At 48.5% G+C, this 25,024-nt stretch overlaps 1 protein-coding gene across 1 annotated transcript in view; it reads left to right on the top strand.

Moving 5' to 3' along the window:
• Positions 1-24,341, top strand: part of MAML1 (mastermind like transcriptional coactivator 1) — a 42,920-nt gene extending 18,579 nt beyond the window's left edge. Inside the window, exons 2-5 of the mRNA XM_060636409.3 lie at positions 11,985-13,397; positions 16,290-16,529; positions 18,220-18,316; positions 20,856-24,341. Of these exons, the coding sequence (XP_060492392.1) occupies positions 11,985-13,397; positions 16,290-16,529; positions 18,220-18,316; positions 20,856-21,835 (2,730 nt within the window). The 3' untranslated portion in view covers positions 21,836-24,341. The remainder of the gene's footprint in view (positions 1-11,984; positions 13,398-16,289; positions 16,530-18,219; positions 18,317-20,855) is intronic.
• The last annotated feature ends 683 nt before the right edge of the window (positions 24,342-25,024 follow it).

Raw genomic sequence — 25,024 nt, forward strand, 5'->3', positions numbered from 1 at the left:
CCTCTCCCCATCACTGGCCTGAGAGTTCATCAGGACCTCTCTGCTGCCACCTGCCATCACTCACTGCACTCTAGCCACACATGGGCCTGCCAGGGACACTGTTCTCCCGGAGACCCTTGGGCCAAGCGCTGTCAGCAAACCTCAGCAGCTCCACTTTCAGCATACATCCAGAATTGGCCCCTTCACTACCACCCTGGTCTAAGCAATCTTTTTTTTTTTTTAACCTAGAATATTGCCTCCTTCTCAGTCTCCCTGTTTGCCCTAGCCCTCCTACAGTCTGCTCTCTGTCCAGCAGTCGGAATAATCTTGTTCTCCTGCTCAGTTTTCCATCTCACCCAAGGGAAAAGCCAACCCTTAGGCAGGGTCCACCTGGCTAGACTGCCCTGTGCAGTCTGGCACCCCTGTCCCTCCTGCCCTCTCTTGCTTTCACTCTCTTCCCTCTTCCAGGTCCCCTCTCCCACACCACCACGAGATACACTCCCCCTCAGCCTCTGTGCCACTCTTCCCCCAGCCTGGACCCTCTTCCAGAGGTGTAGCCATGGCACACTCTCTCATCTCCTGCTGACTTTGGCTCAAACTGCTCATGCTCTGTGAAGCCTTTCTTGAGTACCTTCTTTAAAATTGTAAGCCCTGCAAATGCCCTTTCTGTGCTTTATTTACTTGGGAGAACAAGCCAACTAGAATGTAGGTTCCAGGAGAGCAAGGGCTTTGTCTGTTTTGTTCTCTGCTGTATCCCTGGGGCCCAGATGGTGGCTGACTCAGTGAGCTCTCAGTAGCTTTTTGCAGAATACATTGAATAAGATCGTGAGAAGGAGTTTGGGAGAAACAGAAAGGAGGGGCAAGGTTGAGTACTTCAGTGAAGAAGCTGCCTGTGCAGAAGCACAAGGGGGCTTGGTGTGTTGAAGTTCAGCTTTCTGATGCAGGAGGGCAGGCTTTGAGGAGAGCCTTGTGTATGGTGAGGAGCCTGCTGCCTGAAGCAGGCAGCCAGGTCAGGGGTGCTTCCTTTTGTCTCAGGACTGTCCTAAAGACTTACATTCAAGGTCAGTTCCTAGAGCAGTGTTGTCCAGTACAGTAGCCACCGGCCACAGAGGGCTGTTACATGCTTGAAGTGTGCCTAGTCCAAATTGTATTGTGCCAAACATAAAAAACACTGAGTTTTGAAAACTTCTAATCAAAAAGGAATGCAAAATCTCTCCTTCTAAAATATTAATTACGTTTGAAATGGTAATATATTGGGTTTAAACATGTTATTAAAATTAGCTTCACCTGTTTATTTTTAATATGGTTACACCTGGAAGACTTGTTTAAAACTGTTTCCTGAGCCCGACCCCGAGTTTCTGACTCAGGGCATCTGGAGGAGGCCTGAGAATTGCATTCCTAGTAGGTGGTTCCCAGGTGATGCTCATGCTACTGGTCTGGGACCACACTTTGAGAACCAGTGCTCTGAACAAAATATTGAAGTTATTTTTGAGGTGAGCAGGGGAGGGGCAGGGAGAGAGGGAAGCAGAGGATCCAAAGCGGCCTCTGCACTGACACCAGAGAGCTCGATGCGGAGCTTGAACTCATTAACCATGAGATCATGACCTGAGTCAAAGTTGGATGCTTAACTGACTGAGCCACCCAGGCTCGGGGAGTTGTTTTGTTTTTTGTTTTTTTGAAGTAAGCTCTACACCCAGCGTGGGGCTCAAACTCCTGACCTCTAGATCAAGAGTCACATATTCCACCAACTGAGCCAGCCAGGCACCCCTGGAGGGGAATAATTTGAAGGGAGAAAGTCTCAGATGAAACAGATCCAAAAGAAGTAGGAAGGTGCAGGTGAGAGCAGTTAACATTTGCAAGGAGAGATGTTTTCCTCTCAGAGAAGAGGGAGAGAATTAAAAACTCTAGGAAGTTTTGAGATGAAAAAGAGGCACATTTGACTGAGTCGCCTAAGTTGGACTTTGGGAAATGACTTTGAATCAACTAAATCTATGTTCAAATCCTGGTTTAGTGCTCACTTTCCAAGGGGTTTAACTTCTTTAAGCCTCAGTGCCTTGATCTTGAAATTGGGGTAACAGCACCGACCCGGTAAGTTGTCATGAAGATTAAGTGAACTAATACTGCCTCCGTTATTGGGCACAGAGAGCCCGTGACACTGAAAGACAGATGTGCTCGAGGCTAAAGAACAATTGAATGACCGTGAAGGGAAGTCACGGGGAAGGAGGAGGGAGGGTTAATCTGGAAACAGTCATTGGGTACCTGTAACTTGCTGGCCCTGGGCATGAAAAGGGCAAGGTTCTTGTCCTCCACAGACTTGGGGGGAGGGGGGCGCGGGGAGATTAAAAGAAACAGATGAGTGCATATTTACAGTATGACTCCAGTGCTTCACTGTGAGTATGGAATGTAAGTAGTGCATACAACGCTTTGTTAGAGTGCTAGGGATGGAATAAGGAACTTGACCAGGTGTGGGGCAAGTGGTCAGGGAAAAAATACTACAGAGGAGTTGATGTTTGAACTCAATCTTAAAGGATTCGTAGGTGATCACCAGGCTAGGTATATTCTCAGTCCTGAAAGAAATTCACTTGAAGTTGGGTCCCCAACGAAATGGCAGAGGACTAAATGGAAAGGCTCATCGGGGTCAGATCAAACACGCCCTTAGTGCCAGAGTATGGAATTTGAAATTCATCTGTAAGTGAGGGGGGAATAAGGGATTTAATAATGGTTCAGATGTGTGTTTTTATAGTGATCACTTTGATAACAGAGAGAATAGAAATAGATCAGCATGAAGTTATTTCAGTAATCTAGGTAAAAAAATGAGCAGTTGAACTAAAAGGGAGGTGTGGTGGTGTGGAGGGATTGGACACTGGAGATCAATTTAAGAGGTAGAGTTAGCAGAGGACAAGGATTGAGCCATGTACCTAGTGGGTGAGCATGAGAGGAAGAGCCAAGTTTGGAGGACATCCTGCCCAGTATCCATGTGGCGATGTGAAGTTTCCCAGTTTACAGTCTAATATGTGAATCTAGAGCACAGGATGGAGGACTGGGCACAAAGATGAAGATCCGGGAAATGTTCATTCAGTAAATATTTGAGTGCCCGCTCTGTGCCAAGTTGCCAGGCTGTGGCCGAGGCCCCGAGTGTGGATGGGATACCTAGGGAGAGGACAGCAGTGAAAAGGGACCAAGGCCTTGTGGGCGACAGACATCACAGGAGCAGGATCAGGAGAAGCAGCAGCTTGCAGAGGGCAGCCATGGAGAACCGTCCAGAGAGCCATCTCATGGGCCTTAAGGGAGAAGATGTTTAGAGAAGGGAGGAGTGGTCATCGAAGTTCAGTGCCTCAGAGAGGTTAAGTCAATACAGTTTTAAAGTGTCCCTTGGATTTAAGATCCAGGAGGTCACACCTTGGTTCACACGGCAAAGTAGAGATCCATCTTTGAATAAGCTCCGAAGTGAAGGGAGGGGATGGGCTGACCTGTGAGAACGTTGTCAGCTGCTCGGTAAGCAGTAGTGATGTACCTCACAGCCCCCCAGGAAGTGGTGCCCACGCCCCACCAGCAGCAGCCCTTCTTCCTATGAGGAAACAGGGCTTCTTGAGATGCTTAGTAATTTGCCTGTGAGCATGCAGCAATTAGGCAACTAAACCAGGGTTTGAACCCAGCCTCGCTATACCCTTAACACTGAGCCAGATGGTACGTAGAGTAGGATGGGGGCCAAAAGATGGGAGGCACGGAGTGTTGCCAGTCCTTAGGGGAGGAAAGAACTGGTAAACAGGGAGATGGATGGAAAACAGAGGAAAAGGTGGTGATGGAATGAGCAAGACCCTTAAAGAGGCCACATAGGAATGGGATAGAGGACCCGGTGAGGGCGTGGCTTCGAAAGGGAAGGGTATCACTCTTACACACGCGGTCCCTCCATTAAGTCAAGATTTCCTCATACATGAGAACGTCATGGTGTTTATGCTTTCAGTAGTTCACGGTGCATTTTTGTCATATTTATGTACAAATGCCTGATTGCACAGAATCATAGAGTTCCAGAGCATTTTAGAGAGATCTGGTCTAATCAATAATTAATTATCTGCTGTTTTTTAAGTGAGCTCAAGTATTATTCCAAAATAACCCTCCCGGGGGTGCCTGGGTAGCTCAGTCAGTTAAGTGGCTGACTTCAGCTCAGGTCATGATCTCATGGTTTGTGAGTTTGAGCTCCGCATTGGGTTCTCTGCTGTCAACATGGAGCTGAATAATATTCCATTGTGTGGATGGCCCACATTTTGTTTCATTCATCCACTGATGGACTCAGGTTACTTCGACCTTTTGGCTACAGTGAATATGCGGCTATGAACATGGTCTACAAATACCTGGTCAAGTTCTTGCTTTCAGTGCTTTTGGAAATGAATAGAAACAATATTGCTGAATTAAATGGAAATCTGTGTTTTTATTTTTTGAGGAACCACCATATTGTTTTCCACAGCAGATGCACCATTTCATGCCCATAAGGGCATAAGTGCATAAGGGTTCCAGTTTCTCCACAGCCCCCTCCAACATTTGGTGGGCTTTTTTGTTTTTTTGTTTTGTTTTGTTTTTTTGTTTTGTTTTGCATAGTAGCCATCCTAATGTCTTTGAGGTGGTGATAATAATTATTAATGTTTTAGGTGTGGTAACAGTATTGTGATGTTATACACACATGTATATTTTTAAGAGATTTTACCTTTTAAAGATACCTACTGAAGTATTTGTGGATTGAATGATACTGTGCCCAAGATTTGTTTCTTAAATAACCCAGTTTCAGGGATGGGGAGGGGGGGAATAGGGAGGTAGAAATGCAACAAAATGGCCAAATACTAATAGTTGTTTAAGTTGGGTAAGGAGCATAATGAGGGTTCAGTATACTGTTCTCTCTAGTTTTGTGTCTTTTTTTGAAATTTCACATTAGTAAGTAACATTTTGGGGCCATCACAGTCCATTCGCAGCCTCTCTCTTTCAGCACTTCCTGTTGTGCCATTTACACTTAAGCAACATTAAACTGCTACTCATTTTTTCTGCTTGCCTCCTTCTGTCCACTCCTACTCAGTGCTCATTTGTGTATCCTTGCCTTTGCCTCTCAGCCTGGTATGCCTTCCTCCTATTTCTTTGTTCTTTCAGTACCTAATTCAAGTGCCCTTCTCCTTCCTCCCATAATAGTTCATCCTGCTGCCTCCATAGCTTCATCATCACATCCCAGCTGGTAGGAGTGGGAACTATGTCGTACTATTTTTTTTTTTTTTTATCCCCAGTGCCTAATGCCTTGTCGGAGTGTAGTGTAGTAAAAACCTTGTGCATATCTGAATTGGCCATTATTTTATGCTCAACTTGTATAGGGCAGCGTCTGGCACATAGTAGGATCTTGGTGAGTACTGTGTAGGGGAACCATTGGGGGAAACTAGGTGAAGGATACACAGGACCTCTCTGTACTCTCTTTCCAATTTCTTGTGAACTCTAATTCTTTTTTTTTTTTTTTTTTTTTTTTTTTTTTTTTTTTAGTATAGTTGATACATGAACCTGTAATTTGTTAAAGATAAAAAATTTTTAAAAATGATGGTAAAAATGTCTGGATCCCAAACTATAAAGTTTTCTGGAAAATGCATTTCTTAGAACTTGCTATTTTCAGTATGTCCTTGTAGGTGGATTCAGTGGCAAGGAGGAGTGCTTACAGGTCTCTTTAGTACTCACCATACTTCTAAATTACTGACAATTCAGGGGTGCCTGGGTGGCTCAGTCAGCTAAGTGTCTGACTTCAGCTCAGGTCATGATCTCATGGTTTGTGAGTTTGAGCCCCATGTCGGGCTCTGTGCTGACAGCTCAGAGCCTGGAGCCTGCAGCCTGCTTTGGATTCTGTGTGTCTCCCTCTTTCTCTGATTCTCTCTCTCTCTCTCTCTCTCTCTCAAAATAAAAATAAACATTAAAAAAAATAAAAAAATAAATTACAATTCTGAACTATTAAGACCAATAGTATCTTAAAAGTGGAATCTTTAGTAGCAGATTCTGTGGTTCTGTGATATTTTTCTGTTTTTAATATTTTATGAAGCAGTGGGGCACCTGTGTGGCTCAGTGGTTGAGCGTCTGACTTTGGCTCGGGTCATGATTTCGAGGTTTGTGGGTTTGAGCCCCACATCACGCTCTCCGATGTTGGCAAGCCCACTTTGGATCCTCTGTCTCCCTCTCTCTCTGCTCATTCCCTGCCTGTGCAGTCTCACCCTGTCTCTCTCAAACATAAACATTTAAAATAAATAAAACTTAAAGTATTTTACAAAGAATCATTTATGCCCGTGTGTGTGTGCGTGCATGCGCGCACACGTGAAAGACAGAGGGAGAGAGAGAGAAAGAGGAAGGGAGGAAGAGACCATCATGGCACAGCCCGTTTTTCTGGTAACAGCAGCTTGATGGGATTCTTTGTGCTTGGCATAGGGGTGGTGTTCTTACAGTTTGAAGCTCTGACTCACTCCCTGCTGCTTGTGTTTCACACTAGACTCCTCACTCAGCTTCACAGGTGGAAGCAGAGTTACTTTGGGCCTGTCCCAGTCTGACCAGGAGGGAGGCAGGGCCAGGAGGATTGAGGATGGCAGCAGATCCTCCCCATGACCTACGAATGCTCATGTCATGGGAAGCCTTGTGTAACCTGACTTCCATCTGCTGTATAGCAGGAACAGTGATTCTCCTCAGGGTGCCTTTGCAGGTTGAGTGAGATTCTGACACCATGAGGAGTTAAGCACAGGTGCTGAGTGGTCAGCAAGGCCACCAGGGAAGTAATGACTTGTCCCTCTGGCACTTGGCTCAGATTAGTGCATTACCAAAGATGCTACCTGACATGGATTGAGGTGTTCAGCAAGGCGCACCACTGGCTGGCATACAGCATGGGTGTGGTTAGGAAGTTGATGGGGAGTGACACTAGTGCCAGAGCTGGAAGGTCAGTGGAGCCATGCTCTGGGTTACAAAGACCTGAGGGCCAATGAACCCTCAACAGGGTGCCATTGAAGAACTGGCAGGAGGATGGTGACGGGGTCAGATTTGCCCTTCGGTGCACTCCCTCTAACCATAGGGTGCAACATGGATGAGGGTGGAGATTGCAACAGGACTAGCTTTAGACGTGATTAAAATGATTCAAGCATCAGAAGTTGGTTTTAGTGAATGGAGAGAAGTGTGTAGATCCAAAGAACCAAAACTAAGGTGGTGGGCTCAGTAGGACGCAGGGACCGACTAGATGCGAGGAGTAAAGAAGGAAGGGCTAGACCAGCTCTCTGGCTCTGGTTTATGTGACTAGGTGGATGGTAGTGACATTATCAGACAGGAGCAGAGAAAGGAAAACAGGACTGAGGAGAAGCTGCTTCAGGTTTGGACAGATTAAGTCTGAGTTAGCTGTGGTACACCCCACATACCAAGTAAGTGATTGGACAAACAGGAATGTGGAGCTCTGTAGACATGGGCGATGAGAGAGCACATTCATTCACAAATATTTATTGAGTGCCAGGCACTGTTCTAGGTACTGGGTCTCTGCTTTTCATTCTAATAGGGGAAGCTAGGTGCATTCATGTGAGTGCCTCCAGTGGGGGAATTAACAAGGAGTTAGGATGGAGAATGATTGGGAGAATGACTTTGAGGAGATAAGGGACCCAAATTATGAGCTAAGCCACCCCTAGGGAGATCAGGGAGAAGTGTTTTAGGAAGAGAGAAGAACAAGTGCAAAGGCCCTGAGGCAGGAAGGAGGGGGCACCTTTGAGGAACTAGAAGAAGGCTGGTGTGACTCAGGCATGCTGTACAATGGGGATAAGGGTGGAACACGTGAAAGGAGGTTGGATGGGGGCAAACGCTGATAGATTTGATCCCTGGCAGTTGGGTTTATTCTGAGCGTGATGTTCAGCCATAGGGATTTGAAGCTATGGGGGTGAATAAGATCACTCAGTGTGTGCAGAGTGAAAAGAAGAGAGAGAACCCATACTCGTTTAAAGGGGAGACCTACCTCAAAAAAGACTAGAAGAAACAACCAGAAAAGTAGAAGAGAAAGCAAGATAATGTGGTAAAGAAATACAAGGAAAGAGAACTTTATTATTATTTTTTTATGTTTATTTATTTTGAGAGAGAGAGAGTGTGTGAGCAGGGGAGGGGCAGAGAGAGGGGGAGAGAGAGAATCCCAAGCGGGCTTTGTGCTGTCAGCATAGAGCCCGACGATGGGGTCGAGCCCATAAACCATGAGATCATAACTGAGCCGAAATGGAGTCACACGCTTAACCAACTGAGCCACCCAGGCGGACCAAGAAAGGAGAACTTTAAAGATGCAGGGAATTATTAACAGGCAGATGATGGAGGAAAGCACTGAAAATGTAGACTGTGTTTGGCAGCATCAAGATGATTGCTCGCCTCTGGGAAAGCAGCCCTAAATTCTCCCTTCTAACCCACACCTTCCATTCAATATCCAGTCAACTCCCCAGATGGTGGAAGCCATGTTGCAGCGGGTCAGGGTCCTGGCTCTCTGGTGGGGGTGGGTGGTGGTTGGCTGATAGAAGGATGACCCAGGAGAGAGGTGGAGGAAGACAAATGCCCAGTGAGAAGGGTCAGAAAGCACTGGTGGCTGCCTGTGTGTAAGGAATGTGGATGAAAGAGCCACCCCACATCTGTTTGTTAGCTCCGTGGAAGATTATAGGTGTTTGGTTAGTTTGACCAAAAAGGGCACCGGAATTTCAGTGGCAGGTGGTGGAAGTCTCTTGAGACCAGGCGAGGGACTGTGCTGTAAGTCTGGTGCCTCCAGATAGGGTGAAGGGAGATGATAGGATACTGATTTGGTGTCCACAGGGTACGGGTACTCCAGCTTGACTCAGAGCGGCGTTGCTATCCAGGGCCGCTCTCCTGGAGCAGAAGATGGTGGGTGGTAGAGGCTGAGGTGGGAGCCAGGCCTGCAAGGCGCTTTGTGGGAGAAGGACTGGGTGAGCATGCACGGCCTCCAGCTTACCATCAGGCGTGTGGTGTCCTTTAACAAAACCCCCTTGCAGAAGAAAGAACACCAGATGGAGTTATCCCAGGACTAGATCCTCCTGGAACCCTGTGTACTTAAGACCATTTGGTAGTTATGACAGGTACCTCTGAGCTTAGCACTCAGAAGTACCGGACATGCTGAGAGCAAGCATGTGTGTTCATACATGGCAGCCAGTTGTGTGCTTTATAGCTTTGTGTTTGTTCTTATGTAATTTATAATCTGTTCAGGCTGTTTTCCCATCTTTGTTGTAAATTCCTAGAGATTAGTCTCCATGTTTTTTTCATCTTCATCTTCCTCTATAGTGTCCTGCACATATCAGGCACTCCTGCAAACACTCAAGGCTTAAAAATCTGCCAGGGCCACCACATTCCACACTCTCCACCCCGCCTACATCATTCCAGTTACATTTTGTGAGTAGTTGAGAAAATGGCCCGGTGTTTCCTTTGGCTAAAAGTAATGGCATTGCAAAATTGAGTTGTTACTTTGGAACTTGACTGCAGCTGTTTGCATGTGGATATTGAAAGAGGGAGTGGTAGTTTTTATAATTGTTAGGGCAAAGAAGGATTCTGTTTCTAATCTGGGACAACCAGCTGACTCATCAAGTGCCCTGACCTCTTAGGTTTCCATCTTCCCTGTTTGGAAAATGGAAAACTGAGCTCCCAGGTTTACAGACAGCCCAAAGCTGATGCTGAGGAACAAATGATTTTCCAAAAAGAAAATAATAGAATAAAAATGCAAAAAAAATCAACAACTCATTTTGATTTCCTTGTTTAATCATAACCGATTAAATGGTTATGAATTTACCTTCCCCAAAGGAAACTTTTCGGATCTTATAAACTTTTCAAATCTAATAGAGAGATAAAGGGTCCATTGTAAGAGCCTGGTCCCCTTCCCCCGTTCCACCCCTAGGTGGCAGTAGGAAGCAGAAGAACTGGCATGAAAGTAAAGCAGACGTCCTGTTGTTGGGTCCTAAGATCACGTTTTACTTACACCTCTGCCCTACAGTTCCATTTATTTATTATTTCTTAGTTTTTCTGAGCTAACTTGTGTACCCAGATATGGATTTATAATCTTTTTTTAAATTTATTTACTTTTGAGAGAGAGAGAGAGAGAGAGAGAGAGAGACAGAGAAAGTGCAAGCAGGGAGGAACAGAGAGAGGGAGACACAGAATCTGAAGCAGGCCCCAGGCTCTGAGCTGTCAGCACAGAGCCCGATGCGGAGCTCGAACCCAAAGAACCATGAGATCATGACCTGAGCCAGAGTTGGATGCTTAACTGACTGAACCACCCGGGTGCCCCCAGATATGGATTTAGAGAAATATGGACTCAGCCAGGATATATAGAGCACTGTGCAGTCAGCTTTAACAGTAAAGAAATAGGAAAGTCTTGGAAGTGGGGATTCAAAAGGAATGGGAGCATTGGAATTGGGGCTCTGGATTGAGAAAGTAACTCTCCCTGTTTTCTTGCTCACTGCGCATTTGTATCTAGGATGTAGTTTGCTGCTGTGAGCTGGTGGTGCCCAGGGAGTTGCCTTGGGCAGGACCCTCTGGTCAGAGCGCTCACACACTCAGGCTCCAAGGCCTGCTGTGGTGGGTCAGTGCAGCCCTTCTCTGTAGCCAGAGGACAACAGCACAGAGCGCTGCGTGCCATGGATCCTCTGAAACCTATTTAAAGATAATAACGAAAGCTATTATTTGGAACTTTGCAAATAGCACAGTGTAGGTGCTTAGGGTCAGTGGGAGGGAAGGAGGGATGGAATAGGGGCTGGCAGACGGTGAAGGACAAAAACATAACAGAAGTAAACATAGGAAAGGAGCAGCACTGTGTTTAGAGGCTGGGTGTAGTAGGCACCTCTGGTAACAGAAGGGTCAGAGTCATGTCCTAACAGTTGAAAACAAGGCTGGGGAAATAGCAGAAAGATACCATGTTCTTTCTCCCCACTCACATTATTATGTTCTCTTCATGAAACTCCTGCTCCTGAACTCTCATCTCAGGGTGCTTTTTGCCCTGTTGCTTGTATGGGACATTTGTCTTATTCCGTAGCCATGTCTTTATACGTATGTCCCATGTTCTAGAAGACTGGAAGCCCACGAAGACCATGGTAACCACCTCATTTGTCTTGATATCCACACAACATTTGTCCCTGGCACAAGGTAGACCATTAATAGGATTCACTGAACAAATCTAGTTGAGGGGAATGGTATCAGGGGTGGGGGAGGCAAGAATAACAGTGCAAGACAGACTGGCTGTGTTCAAAGGAATAGTCTTGGTAAGAAGTGGTGAGCTTTGTGGGAGCTGGTGACGGGGCATGGAGGATTGGAAGATGCTTAGGGTTGGCAGGGAGGTGAGTGGGGATGTAAGGGAGCAGCCCTGCATGGGGAGAAGGGGTGGAGGCGGGCAACGGCTCCTTGAAAGGCAGGGTGGGGCGTGAAAAGTGGCCCGTGCAACACCCCCCACCAAGGCCTGAGAAAGAGCCTGTAAAGCAGCCATGGCTCCTTCAGCTTAAAGCAATAGGAATTTTATTGGTTCCTCTAAGTGAAAAGTCCATGGGCATGGGTGGTCTCACATGCAACTAGATCTAGAACTTAGGTGTGATGCCCTCAAGCACATACAGGTATCTTCTGTTCTTTCTCATTGACTCCATTCTTGGGCACACCCTCAGACTAGGTGGCTGTGGGCAGCATCAGGCTTGTATCCTTCAAAAAAAGAGGGCTGCAGAAGTCCAGGGACTGATGTACTGACTGAAGCTAGGCTGTTTTCCTGGAGCTGAGCCAGTCGTCCTGACTCAGGCAAAGCCATGGGACCTAGGAGGAGGAGAGGCAGACCCAGAGGGGAAGCGGGGCTGTGTTCCCAGGAGCGGGGGGTGTAAATTGGATGAGAGAATCAACAGGAGCACACTGCAGGGACCTGGGCCCAGATTTAAGTCACCATTCAAAGTGGCGGCGGAGGTGGGGGGGCCCTCACCCATGGCATTGTGTATTGAGTCACTCTTGTCCATGTTTTGCAGCATCTTCATGACACAGTGAAGAGAAATCTTGATAGCACCACCCCCCCTCAGAATGGTGAGCAACAGAATGGCTACGGAGACCTCTTTCCTGGACACAAGAAGACCCGCCGAGAGGCCCCTCTGGGAGTAGCTGTCGCTTCCAATGGCTTGCCTCCAGCCTCTCCCCTGGGGCAGCCTGACAAGCCTGGTGCAGAGGCCCTGCAGGCCAGTGGGAAGCACTCACTGGGGCTTGACTCCATCAGTAAGAAGTGTCTGGCAGACTCCAGCCTCCACTTGAATGGAGGCAGCAACCCTGGTGAGCCATTTCCTCTGAGCCTGAATAAAGAACTGAAGCAGGAGCCCGTCGATGACCTGCCTTGCATGATCGCGGGGGCCGGAGGCTCCATATCTCAAAGCAACCTCATGCCTGACCTCAACCTTAACGAGCAAGAGTGGAAGGAGCTCATCGAGGAGCTGAACAGGTCAGTGCCCGATGAAGACATGAAGGATCTGTTTAATGAGGACTTTGAAGAAAAGAAGGACCCAGAGTGTTCTGGTTCCGCCACGCAGACCCCCTTGGCACAGGACATTAATATTAAGACAGAATTCTCCCCAGCAGCCTTTGAACAAGAACAGTTAGGCTCTCCACAAGTGAGAGCAGGGTCTGCAGGACAGACCTTTATGGGGCCTTCAGCCGGCCCTGTGAGCACAGATTCACCCAGCCTCGGGGGCGCTCAGCCTCTATTCCACACCTCTGGTCAGCCCGGGGCAGACAATCCCAGTCCCAACCTGATGCCGGCATCAGCCCAGGCCCAGAATGCACAAAGAGCCCTCTCCAGTGTGGTGTTGCCCAGCCAGGGCCCGGGAGGGCCCTCAGAGCTGTCCTCTGCTCACCAGCTCCAGCAGATCGCTGCGAAGCAGAAGCGGGAGCAGATGCTCCAGAACCCGCAGCAGGCCACCCCTGCACCGGCCCCAGGGCAGATGTCCACGTGGCAGCAGACAGGCCCCTCCCACAGTCCCTTAAACGTTCCTTATCCCATGGAGAAGCCCGCCAGCCCTCCTGGCTACAAGCAAGACTTCACCAACTCCAAACTGCTCATGATGCCCAGTGTGAACAAGAGCTCCCCTCGGCCCGGAGGCCCCTACCTCCAGCCCAGCCATGTGAACCTGCTGAGTCACCAGCCGCCAAGTAACTTGAATCAGAATGCCGTGACTAACCAAGGGTCGGTGCTGGACTATGGCAACACCAAACCCCTTTCTCATTACAAAGCAGACTGTGGGCAAGGTGGCCCTGCGTCCAGCCAGAGCAAGACAGCCCTCATGGCTTATCTTCCCCAGCAGCTGCCTCATCTGAGCAACGAGCAGAATTCCTTGTTTCTGATGAAACCAAAGCCAGGAAATATGCCCTTCCGATCACTGGTTCCCCCTAGCCAGGTGAGCACGTGGCTTCCCTCTCTGTCACTCTGCATCCCTGTGGTCACTAGGTCTCGGGTGGTTGGGACAAAGAGGGTGGGAGGGAGCAGCCACGGTCATCCTTCGGGTCTCTGGAGAGTGAAAGTCAGGCAAACCAGGGTTGATTCTGAATAAATGAAAATCGGGTAAAATTCCCTAGTATAACTTGGTTTCAAATTTCCATACATTTGACACTGTACTTTGTCTAGTGTCTCTTGCATGCCACACAACTTAAAGTAAGTCATTTATGGCTGTATTTTGCAGATAAAGATCACGATCACATTTAATGTGCTCCTTAGAGGCTTTGCCTTTTTTTTTTTTTTTTTTTTTTTTTTTTTTTAGTTTGTTTGTTTGAGAGAGAGTGAGCAGGGGAGGGGCAGAGAGAGAGACAGGGAGAGAGAGAATCCCATGCAGGCTCTGTGCCATCAGCACAGAGCCCAATGTGGGGCTCAGTCCCACAACTGTGAGTCATGACCTGAACCGATCTCAAGAGTCTGACACTCAGCTGACTGACCCACCCAGGCTCCCCTGTTGTTTTCTTTTAAACCACTTTTCAGATTTCTGTGTTGAGAGTACCTTAAGATTTAGTAAGGTGAGAGAGAGCTGTTCCCCAGCACATCTAAACTGCATCTATTTAGTCATGACACTCAAGCCTAGCAGAGTCACATAGCTCTGTAGGGTGGAGAATGATCAAGTACCAGTTTTATCATGGTCGTTATTTGCATTTCTACTCCTGTTCAAGTATGTTCTAAAATGTCTCTTCCCTGGCAGCTTTCCCCTGGCTAGGGCTCATTCCTTGACTTCCTCCAAGATAGAGTAGAGCACAGTTGCTTTCCTCACTCCACAGTATGTCCCAGACTGTCTTCCTCGTCTACATGTGTAGATTCCTTGATACTTGTTAAACACTTGTGTGACAACAGTTGTGGCCCATGGCGCGTGCCCTTTGTTTTGGTGTACTTCATTGTCTCCTGGTTATAGGCAAGGCTGCAGTGAATACCCTTGTGGGTACCTTTGTGTATTTGTAAAATTTTAAAAATTAAAATATCCAGTGCTGGTAATAATAATGAGGAAACTGATGCTCCTGTACTGGTGAGGGTGTGTAAATGGGCACAGTGCTTGTGGGAAGTAATTTGGTGTCATATTCATATATATATATATGTATATATATATATATATATATATATACACGTATACGTATATATTTTTTTTTTCCCTTATAAGTAGGCTTCATGCCCAGCATTGAGCTCAACGCAGGGCTTGAGCTCTTGACCCTGAGATCACAACCTGAGCTGAGATCAAGAGTCAGATGCATCAGGTACCTGGGTGGCTCAGTTGGTTGAGCGTCCCGACTTCGGCTCAGGTCATGATCTCACGGTTCAGGAGTTCAAGCCCCACATCGGACTCTGTGCTGACAGCATAGAGCCTGCTTTAGATCCTCTGTTCCCCCTCTCTTCTCTCTGTGCCTCCCCCGCTTGCTCTTGCTGTCTCTCTCTCAAAAACAAACAAAAAAAATGTTGGATGCTTAACTGAGACACCCACATGTCCCAGTATTTTTCATTAGCCATAAAAGTATTAATAAGCATTAACACATGATACCTCTGCAAGAAATCATCCCTTAAAAAAAAAAATAGGAAAGTTATATAGAAGATACTCATTGCATCATTATTTCTTATAGCCAAAAACTGGGAAGCTGTTTAAGCATGTCTCAACAGTCAGCAGGAGAGTACATGTGTAAATGTTGATACTTACACTTATTTCAGCCAGTAAACTGCTACATAGCCACTAAAAGCATCCTTAAAAAAAATCAGGGGTGCCTGTGTGACTCAGTCGGTTTAAGTGTCCAACTCTTGATCTCGGCTCAGGTCATGGTCTCACGGTTTGTGAGATTGAGTCCCACATTGGGCTCCATGCAGACAATGTAGAGCCTGCTTGAGATTCTTTCTTTCTGTCTCTGCCTCTCTCTCTCTTTCTCTCTCAAAATAAATAAACTAAAAAAAAAAAAAAAAAAACTGGTGGTAACTGCCACTTCAGTAGCACTTAGGGCCTCACAAACCTTCTGGCCCATAACCTTCTGGTGCGTGGGGTGAGGAAATTACCTCAGGAGCTGTCTGCTCTAAGGTTAGATTCTTGTAAAGATTAAATGTGTAGACATACAAGGACTAGAAAGGAGCTCAAAAAGTTGAACTTGCTTAAATGATCTTTGCCTTTTACCTTTTTCCCATTTCGAGTTAAATTTTCCCCTTTTAAATTATAAGCCATGACAGGATGATATTGTGTATATAGCCTTTGACATGACTCACTTTTGGTCCATATAATAATTGAGAATATTTATTAAAGTTTTCATTGACACTTAGTATTTTTTGAGTGTGAACATCTGACAAAAGCCAAGCAGTCTCTTCCCAGGAAAATGCCGTACACAAATGGACACATGATACAATTTCAGGCAGTTCAGGGACCATCCCACCACTGGGGACCCAAGGCTTGTACACTTGGAACATGGCATCTCCATCAGTCGTAGTCCCTCAGGGCATTCCTCCAGCAACCCATCTGTACTCACACTTTCCAGAAAGTGAGCATTTAGAGGCTCCATTTGCCTTCTGGAACTAAAGCATGCAAATATGAGCTTAAATGTAAAATCACACCTTTGCCGCTGGTGAACCGTAGGAGCCGCAGAGCTGACAGGCAGCTAGTGGCTGACTGCTGGATGCCCAGGTGTTAGCTCTTTTGGTCTCTGGCCTGGCCTGGAATGAAGCAGAGGCTTCAAGAGAGAACCTGGAGCCAGGCCCTCACCGGGCACAGCTCGTCTGCCCTGATTGGGGCTCACAGACTTCACCATGTCTCCCTGACTTGAGGCCCTCTTACCTGTGTTGACAGGAGCAGAACCCGCCCGGCGTCCCTGTGCCAGCCCAGGCTGCCAGCGTGGGGAGCCAGCCACCAGCTGCGTCTGGGGCCAGCACTCACAGCAGCACCCCCTATCTCAGTAGCCAGCAGCAGGCGGCAGTAATGAAGCAGCACCAGTTGCTCTTGGACCAACAGAAACAGAGGGAGCAGCAACAGAAGCACCTGCAGCAACAGCAGTTCTTACAAAGGCAGCAGCAACTTCTGGCAGAACAGGTAAAGTAGGAGGTGGAAGGTGACCCCCCCCCCAGCACCCCCACTCTCCCCTGCCTCCCCAGTCACTGCCGCGGCTGCTAGCTCCATCGTGTGTGTGTGTGTGTGTGTGTGTGTGTGTGTGTGTGTGTGTGCGCTCAGCTTCAGCGTGTTTCTGTGTGCACACAGGCGTGCTCCGCTCCAATGTGTGCATGCGCGCTCATTTGCCTGTCATTTGCCATCTTAAAGCCCTTTCCAGGAGTGTGGCATTTCTCAGACAATGGTGGCCTGTTTCAGAAGTAGCTTTAATGTCACTTGGTGATCAGTGAAGGCAAATCTCTAGCTAAAACTTTATTTGTTAGGGACATTTTTCCACGTCCCTTGTCTACAACTGCCACAGCACCGAGCTCACTGGTCTGCCAGTTCACTGTGGGTCCCAGCTTTGTTGTAAATACAGAGTTTGTCAGAAGCCAGAATACAACAGAGGGAAATGAAAATGTCCCTGAGGTCCTAGAGTTCTAGAATCAGGCCCGACAATCTCTTTCCAAGTCCTGCAGTTCACCCGCTTGGTCACCAAGGTTACGAGAGTTCTCAGGATTTTAAATTACATCTTCAAAGTCCTAACAGAAAAACCATCTACCCAGAAGATGAAGGTGATTGAGGATGACTTTAAAGCCCACATCACTGCCTCAGTTCTGCCACATGTATATAATATTTGTATTTATTACATATATTTATTTATTTTTAAAGTTTATTTATTTTTGAGCAAGCAGAGGGGTAGCAGAGAGAGAATCCCAAGCTGACTCTGTACTGTCAGTGCAGAGCCCAATGCGAAGATCATGACCCTGAGCCAAAGTCTGACGCTCAACCGACTGAGCCACCTAGGTGTTCCATTCTGCCATTTTTTAAGATAACAGCTTTATTGGGATATGGTTCGTGTGACATATAATCCACCCACTTAAAGTGTACAGTTCAGTGGTTTTTAGTATATCCACACAGGTATGCAACCATCACCACAGTCGACTTCGTCAGTTTTCACCCCCTAAAAAGAAACTGCCTGCCCAATAAAAGTCATCACCCATGTTGTGGCCTGTGGCAGCATTCCCCTCTGCTTTATGGCTGGATCATATTCTGTCGTTTGGAAAAGCTCCATTTGATTTATCCATTCATCGGTTGATAGACATTTGGTTTGTTTTCCGTGTTTATGGGCATAAGTTTTCAGTTCTCTTTAGTGTGTACGTAGGGGTGGAATTGCCGGGGCATATGGTGGCTGTTATGTGTAACCTTGTGAGGACTTGCCAGACGGTTCTCCAGAGCAGCCATACCGTTTCACGTTCCCACAGTGGCGTATGAGGGTGCCAGTTTCTCTGCATCTTTGCCGTACTTGTCTTTTTGATCCTGGCCATCCTTGTGGGTGTGAAGAGGTAGATCATCGTGGCTTTGATTTGCATTTCCCCGATCTGCCCTCCCCACATTTTTTTAAACTGATACGCCACTTTTTTTTTTTTTTTAAATCATTGCTCCTTAGATCTGCCCCGTCCTTCTGTTTCCTACAATTTATTAAAAATCCCCCAAATGAAACCATGAGCGTTACCTTCACAGGAACTCATCTGTGAGAAACAAACCATAGCAGTTTACTTTTCTCTGATGTAACTGTTGTTTCTGTTCCATGTGGGTCTTATTGTACTGTTCTGTTGTTCTTGGCATTTTCTAGGAGAAACAGCAGTTTCAGCGCCACCTCACGCGCCCACCTCCCCAGTACCAAGACCCAACCCAGAGCACCTTCCCACAGCAGGTTGGACAGTTCACAGGTGAGGGGATGTCTGAAGCAGCAGAGTCGGGCAGGGGAGGCAGGCACAGGACAGAGCAGGTGGTCCGTTGCACTCGTGCTGGCTTCTTGCTGTCTGCCATGCTATATGCTGGGGGCTAAATAGACTTGCTTATGTAAACCTTGGTCTGCCTATGGAGCCTGGCTTTCTAGTTCCCTTGCAGGCTAGGAGGAGAGGGTCACAGAGGCATACCACCTTGGTCAGTACTCTGGCTGCACGGTCTTTTGAAGCATAATCATTTCTAGCTGGAGGCTAGCTTATCAACAGGAAATGGGTTCTGTAATTCTTAAGAAGGTTCTTTGCTCCTGCCGTTATGTGCCTTCAAAAAAATGATGCTCTTATTTTCTAGATAAGGAGAGACTAAGTGTAGTTTGTGTGGCCTTTTGCTTCTGCTCTCTCTTCCTGTCCACTCACTTCAGTGTCCCAAACGGCAGCATCAGCTGCCGACAGTTGACCACAGAGGGGCAGGAAACACTCTGAGGTCTTGGCTGATGCAGCTCAGATGTGCAAGGGAACCTGACTGCCCTTGCTCAGGCCTCACTCCAGAAACTCATAGATACGCCGGTTGACAGAAGCAGTAAAACCTGGTTGCACCTGCCTTTCTAGTTCTTCTTGGCCTATCTTCAAAACCTGTCCCTTTTTTGGTCAACAACTCTCACTCTAAAGTGTCCCAGGGAAAGCTGAGCACAGCTGTGCGCTCCTTAATTTTTTTTTTTAATGTTTGTTTACTTTTGAGTGAGAGAGAGAAATAGAGCATGAGTGGGGGAGGGGCAGAGAGAGAGAGAAACACAGAATCAAGCAGGCTCCCGGCTCTGAACTGTCAGCACAGAGCCTAACGTGGGGTTCAACCTCATGAACTGCGAGCTGATGACCTGAGCTGAAGTCAGTCGGTTAACCGACTGAGCCACCTAGGCTCCCCATGGCTGTGTCCTGACTAGGAGCCTAGGTGGAGTTTTATGTGTGTGCTGACCAGACCGTGGAGCTGAAGTCTGTGGGCTTCTCAGGAGCCTGGGCTTCAGCCAGCCTTCCTGCCTTCATCGCGTCTCACATGGTTCTGGGCTGTCAGTGGGAGCAAAGCAGACTGTTTCCACCCTCCTCTGTCCCTCAGCCTAGTTCTTAGGTGCTGGTGGAGAGAGGGAGAGGAGGAACAAAGAGCTCAGTCATGGCCAGCCCCTGAATAGTACACCCCCGACCCACAGAAACCCATTTGGTGAGTGTTGTCACTGTGCATCCGTTGCTTAAGACAGAGCCCCAGACAGCAGGTTCCCTGAGGACAGGACCTCTCTCTCCTATTCCCGGCTGTCTCCCCCATGCAGTGCCCGCCACTGATCAGTCAGCATCTGCTGCTTTCAGTCCCTCCCTCAGCCCCCTTGTTGTTCGGTGGTGTCAAGAACAGGATCTCACACTCTCCCTCTTTCACTCCCATGTGCCATAGCTGGTACACCCCTCCCCTAATTGATTTGAGCAGCCCCCACCCAGCCCCCAAACCACTGTTGCGGTCCACTTACCCTGGGACTTTGCAACTGTGTCCTCCACATGGCAGCCACAGCTCTTCTGAGTCTGGCCACGGCTATCTCTCCAGCCGTATCTCTAGCCAGTGGGATGCCCTTCCTGCACTCCGGCCATGGAGCTCCTCACACAGACCGCCTCACGTAAATTTATGCCGTTGCACACACTCTCTTCTCTGTCTAGGATACTCTTTCTCCAAACGGTGAAATTGCTAAACTTCAACCCTTTTATTTATTTATTTATTTTTAAATTTTTTTAATGTTTCTTTATTTCTGAGAGAGAGAGAACATGCACGAGCGGAGGAGAAAGAGAGAGAGAGAGAGACAGAATCTGAAGCAGGTTCCAGGCTCTGAGCTGTCAGCACAGAGCCCAACACAGGGCACAGACTCACGAAACATGAGATCATGACCTGAGCTAGAGTCAGACCCTTAACTGACTGAGCGCCCCAGGTGCCCCGAGAGGAAGTTTCTTCAGCCCTTTTAAAAAAGCCAGTGTGTTTGTCACCATCTCTCTGAAGCCCTCCCCAAATCTTCCCAGGCATTGACCCTTCAGACCCCTGCACTCACATGGCCTGTTGCCCAGCTGTTGTTGTAACCCTGTTACACCACATGGAGCCTTTGCCTCCTGAAGGCAGACCCTGGGCTGGATCTGTCTGGGAGTCCCCAGGGCCGGCATGGACCTCCCACAGAGCAGAAATAGGGTGGGCTTTGGAAGGTTAAATCATCAAGTCTCCTGGCTTCTGCCGCCCTGGGGTGTTTGCCCCTTCCTCTGAGCCTGTCTTGAATTCCTCATTGCTCCAGACTGGCCTCCATTCCACCCTGTGGGAAATCTGCTTCCCTTTTGACTCCCAGGGCTGTCGTCTTTGAGATTCCATGGACGATAAGATGTCCAGTGTTCTGATTTTGCCTTTCATGCCAGAGAATAACGGCTGCATCTTGGGTCCTAAAGATGTCTCCACAGCGGCAGTCCAGGAAATGCCAGCTTGATTGACCGACTCTTTTCTGTCTTCCAGGGTCCTCTGCTGCTGTGCCTGGCATGAACAACTTGGGTGCATCAAACCCCGGCTGTTCTCGAGCGTTTCCTCAGGCCGGGAATTTGATGTCAATGGGTCCTGGACACACTTCGGTTTCCTCTCTCCCCTCAAACTCAGGCCAGCAGGACCGGGGTGTGGCTCAGTTCACTGGCTCCCAGAGCCTGCCACAGAGCAGTCTCTATGGCCTGGCTTCCGGCATAACCCAGATAGTCGGCCAGCCCCCACCACAGGCCACCAACGGACATGCCCACATTCCACGGCAGACTGGCGTGGGCCAGAGCACCTCGGTCTCCGCTGCCTATGGGCAGAACTCTCTGGGAAGCTCCGGCCTCCCCCAGCAGCACAATAAGGGGACCCTGAACTCTGGTTTAACAAAGCCACAGGTCCCAAGGGTGTCTGCTGCCATGGGAAGCCAGAACCCCTCGTGGCAGCATCAGGGAATGCCGAACTTGAGTGGCCAGACCCCAGGGAACAACACCGTGAGCCCTTTCACGGCAGCCTCCAGCTTCCACATGCAGCAGGCCCACCTGAAGATGTCCAGCCCGCAGTTCTCCCAGGCGATGCCCAGCAGGCCCATGGCCCCCATGAGCTCGGCAGCCGCGGCAGGGTCCATGCTGCCCCCTGTGAGTGCGCAGCAGAGGACCGGAGCCCCTGCCCCAGCACCTCCCCAGGGAGCCCCACAGCAGGGCTTGCCGGGCCTGAGCCCGGCCGCACCCGAGCTGGGGGCCTTCAGCCAGAGCCCTGCACCATCGATGAGCAGCCGGGCGGGACTACACTGCACTCAGGCCTATCCCGTGCGGACCGCGGGCCAGGATCTGCCCTTCGCCTACAGCGGGCAGCCGGGTGGCAGTGGGCTGGCCAGCATGGCCGGAGATGCTGACCTGATCGACTCCCTGCTGAAGAACAGGACTTCGGAAGAGTGGATGAACGATCTGGATGACCTGTTAGGGCCTCAGTAACTGGAGGATTTGTGGTGGTCTCAAATGTTCACACAGCCTGTATTTTTATTCTCAGATTCAAGAAAGAGCAACTACATTGGACCAAAAGCCCGCGGCCCGGGGAGCTGGGTGGGTGGAGCCAGAGCCCCAGGGTGGAGGCCTGGCCTGGCCAGGCCAGGGTCTGCTGGGTGCACAGCTCCCAGCCAGCAGTTGTGGCCCGTCGGGCTGGCCCCAGCCCATCTGCTGGCTTTGTTGCCTGGTGTTGGGACAGCAGGATAGGGTTCTACGAGTGGTTTTCTATCCAAATGACCAAAAAACCAACAGTAAGAATGGTGAAACCCCACGATGGCAGGCTCATAAAAATCTCTGCCATTGTGTTGACTTAATCCAAGATTTCTCCTCTTTCCCCAGTGTTGGGGACAGGTTTTGTTGCAACTTTATATAGCAGAACTATTTGCAATTTGTAGCATAGAAAAGATTAATTTTTTTTTTTTAAGATTTTAAGACAGATTAGGATAGGTGGTGGTTTAAATTGATTTTAAGTGGCATTGGAAACCTAGGGTTTCCTTTGGTTAAGAGCCCTTTTTATTCCTGCTCTTTGTCCGCTTTCAGGGGAAAGGGAGGGTCCCTGGGCAATCATTTCTGTCAGTACAGGCTGTGACTGCATGTGCCAAAAAGGAACAGGATGCCGCGAGATAGCAGAATTAGTGACACAGATGTGGTCACTCCAGCCGCACTCCTCCTCCTCCCCCCAGAATGCTGTGCTTCCAGGACCCCAGGCCACCCCCAGGCTAAATGCCGAGATGGATTATTTGGGATTCCTGTGTCCCCTTTTGTTGTAAACCCTCCCCCTGTTCTGCAGTTTCTCTCAAAACTTGTATTTAATGTGTCAGGAAGGTGATCATTGCTGTGCACAGACGTCTTTCCTTCACCCCATCTGCAGTTCCCATGACCTCTCTGCCTCCCCTTCTCTCTCCAGCACAAATGGAAAACCTCTTTAAGGCCACAGGTTACTAGACTGGAGGAGAAAGTCATGACGATTCCTTAGGGAGCCCTAGCATTGTAGTAGTGGGGCTGGTGTCCCCTCCCCGGAAAGCAAAGGTTTGGGGGAAGGAGGGAAAGAGGTGTGCACTGTTGGGCAAGGAGGCCACAGGCCCAGCCGCAGGTGAGAACTCCACTCTGTTTCACCACTTCTGCCGCTCTCCCTCGTCAGATGACGTGCACTTTTTGAAGAGAATGACTTTATAACACTAATACATCCTTTATAAAGACTGGAGTGGATTTCTCTTTGAAGGTCTGTGAATTAATGGACTTTGGCTAAGCTAAGAGTCCGCAGAACAGAGTATTCCCCGTGGGCTGTTTCTGGAAACAAAGATGGAGAGAGCACTTCGGTTAGAACGAAAGCAAAATGGTAAGTGCAGGGCGAAACCCTTCTAAACAGAGTGTTGGAGAGAAAATAGGACACTGAAGAGAGTGGCTTCCATGTAGAGTGGTCCCTGGAGAAACCGCAACCCCATTTTTATTTCCCTGGAGTCTCAAAGTGGGTGATTCAAGGAGTGTCATATGTAAAGAGTTAAGCCAAGGAAGAGATCCACGTGGGCAGCCCGAGTGGCTTTGAGGGGATGAATGGTTGCACACACATGGGTAATTATTTTGCACCAGCAGTGCCTTTCATGGGGGTAGTTGGACCCTCAGATCCTCTTCTCTAATAGCCATTTGCCACCTTGGGTGGTGTCTGGGCCATTTCCCCTTTAAATGCCCTCCCTGCCTTCCTCGTACTGAATCTAGCTCTCAAAGAAGGGAACGAATCCTAAAGCCAGTGAAGACTCCACCCTCTGAGTGAGTTCCCCAATCTAAAGGGGAAGAGGGGGACTTCAGTGGGTTTTCAACCAAAAATAGCGGGCTGCAGGCTGGTGATGAGTCCTTGTTCCTCTCCTGCTCTCCCCCTGGCCGCTCACCTCTGTCCCCTCCCGGGGAGGGCTGCCCCTGCCTTAGCCCTCGGGCCGCCGGACAGACAGCAGGCTTCTCGCTGCAGTGTCGGAGCAATAAAATGTGATGCTTGGGGTTCCCCCCCCCCCCCAGGGAGCTGCCCATGGCTTTATTTATGAATCTGGTTTTTGGGTAGTCAAGGGGGGAGACTCCGCTTCAGTGCAAATCCCCTCTTCCAGGAGCCATGACTCACAAGAAAAGGGTGCTCGGACTTTGTTATACACATTTGCTTTGTGTAAATAAATGTTTACAATTTTATATTAAAGAGGAAATAAGCGTTAGAGTTTCTGACTGTATATTTTTTACTTTTATAGATTTTAAAACTATGATCCTTTATATATGTGTTTTGGGGGAGCTATGATAAGTTTTATGGCAAACAGTTGATATTGTTAACTTTCTATTGTCATCAAAGTACATAAAAATCCTGTTAATCCCCTTATCCTCCTACTGCCCTTAACTCTGGTATACACCAAAAGAAATCTTTACTCTCCTTCTTTTATCATTATAAAGTAATAAAAGTATTTTGCTAGTATGGAAACCGCCTGTGCATTTGGCTTCACGTGGCTGCACCCGCAGTGTGGGAGGTAGGAAGTGGACCCGGACATGACTTCTTTGGTGGCTGATTTCCTTTGGCAATTTACCCCTTTCCTTCGGTGGAGGGAGAAGGGACGTCTCAGTGATGATGGGTAGGAGGGTAGGACTCAGGACCACCAGCCTCTCCCCTCTCTGGGACCCAGCCCTGCCCTTATGTCTAATGGAGGGAGGTGGACCAGATAACTCAGGGATACTCTAGGTCCTTAGCAGTTTAAAGGTTTCACTTGAAACCCTTAGACTTACCCTCAGAGCAATTCTCCAGGTCCTGTTTAGTTGCCTTTTTTTTTTTTTTAATACTCCTTTTTGAGAGAGAGTGTGACTGAGGGAGGGGCAGAGAGAACGGGGACAGAGGATCCGAAGCAGGCTTGGCACTGACAGCAGCGAGCCCAATGTGGGGCTCAAACTCAAACTCACCAACCATGAGATCATGACCTGAGCTGAAGTCGGACGCTCAACCGACTGAGCCAGCCAGTTACCCCTGGTTCCATACTCAGTTTCTCTATAATGGGGGGCAGAGCCCAACCACTGCTGTCATCTTCGAGGTTAAGAGCTGCAGATATTCCCATCGCTGTGTCATGTTACTCTCAGAGCTGGAGGATCAAGGGGGTCCTTGATTCTGAGTAGTAA

This window comes from Panthera onca, chromosome A1 (assembly GCF_046562875.1).
Source record: "Panthera onca isolate mPanOnc1 chromosome A1, mPanOnc1 haplotype 2, whole genome shotgun sequence".
In the NCBI taxonomy this organism is placed as follows: Eukaryota; Metazoa; Chordata; class Mammalia; order Carnivora; family Felidae; genus Panthera; species Panthera onca.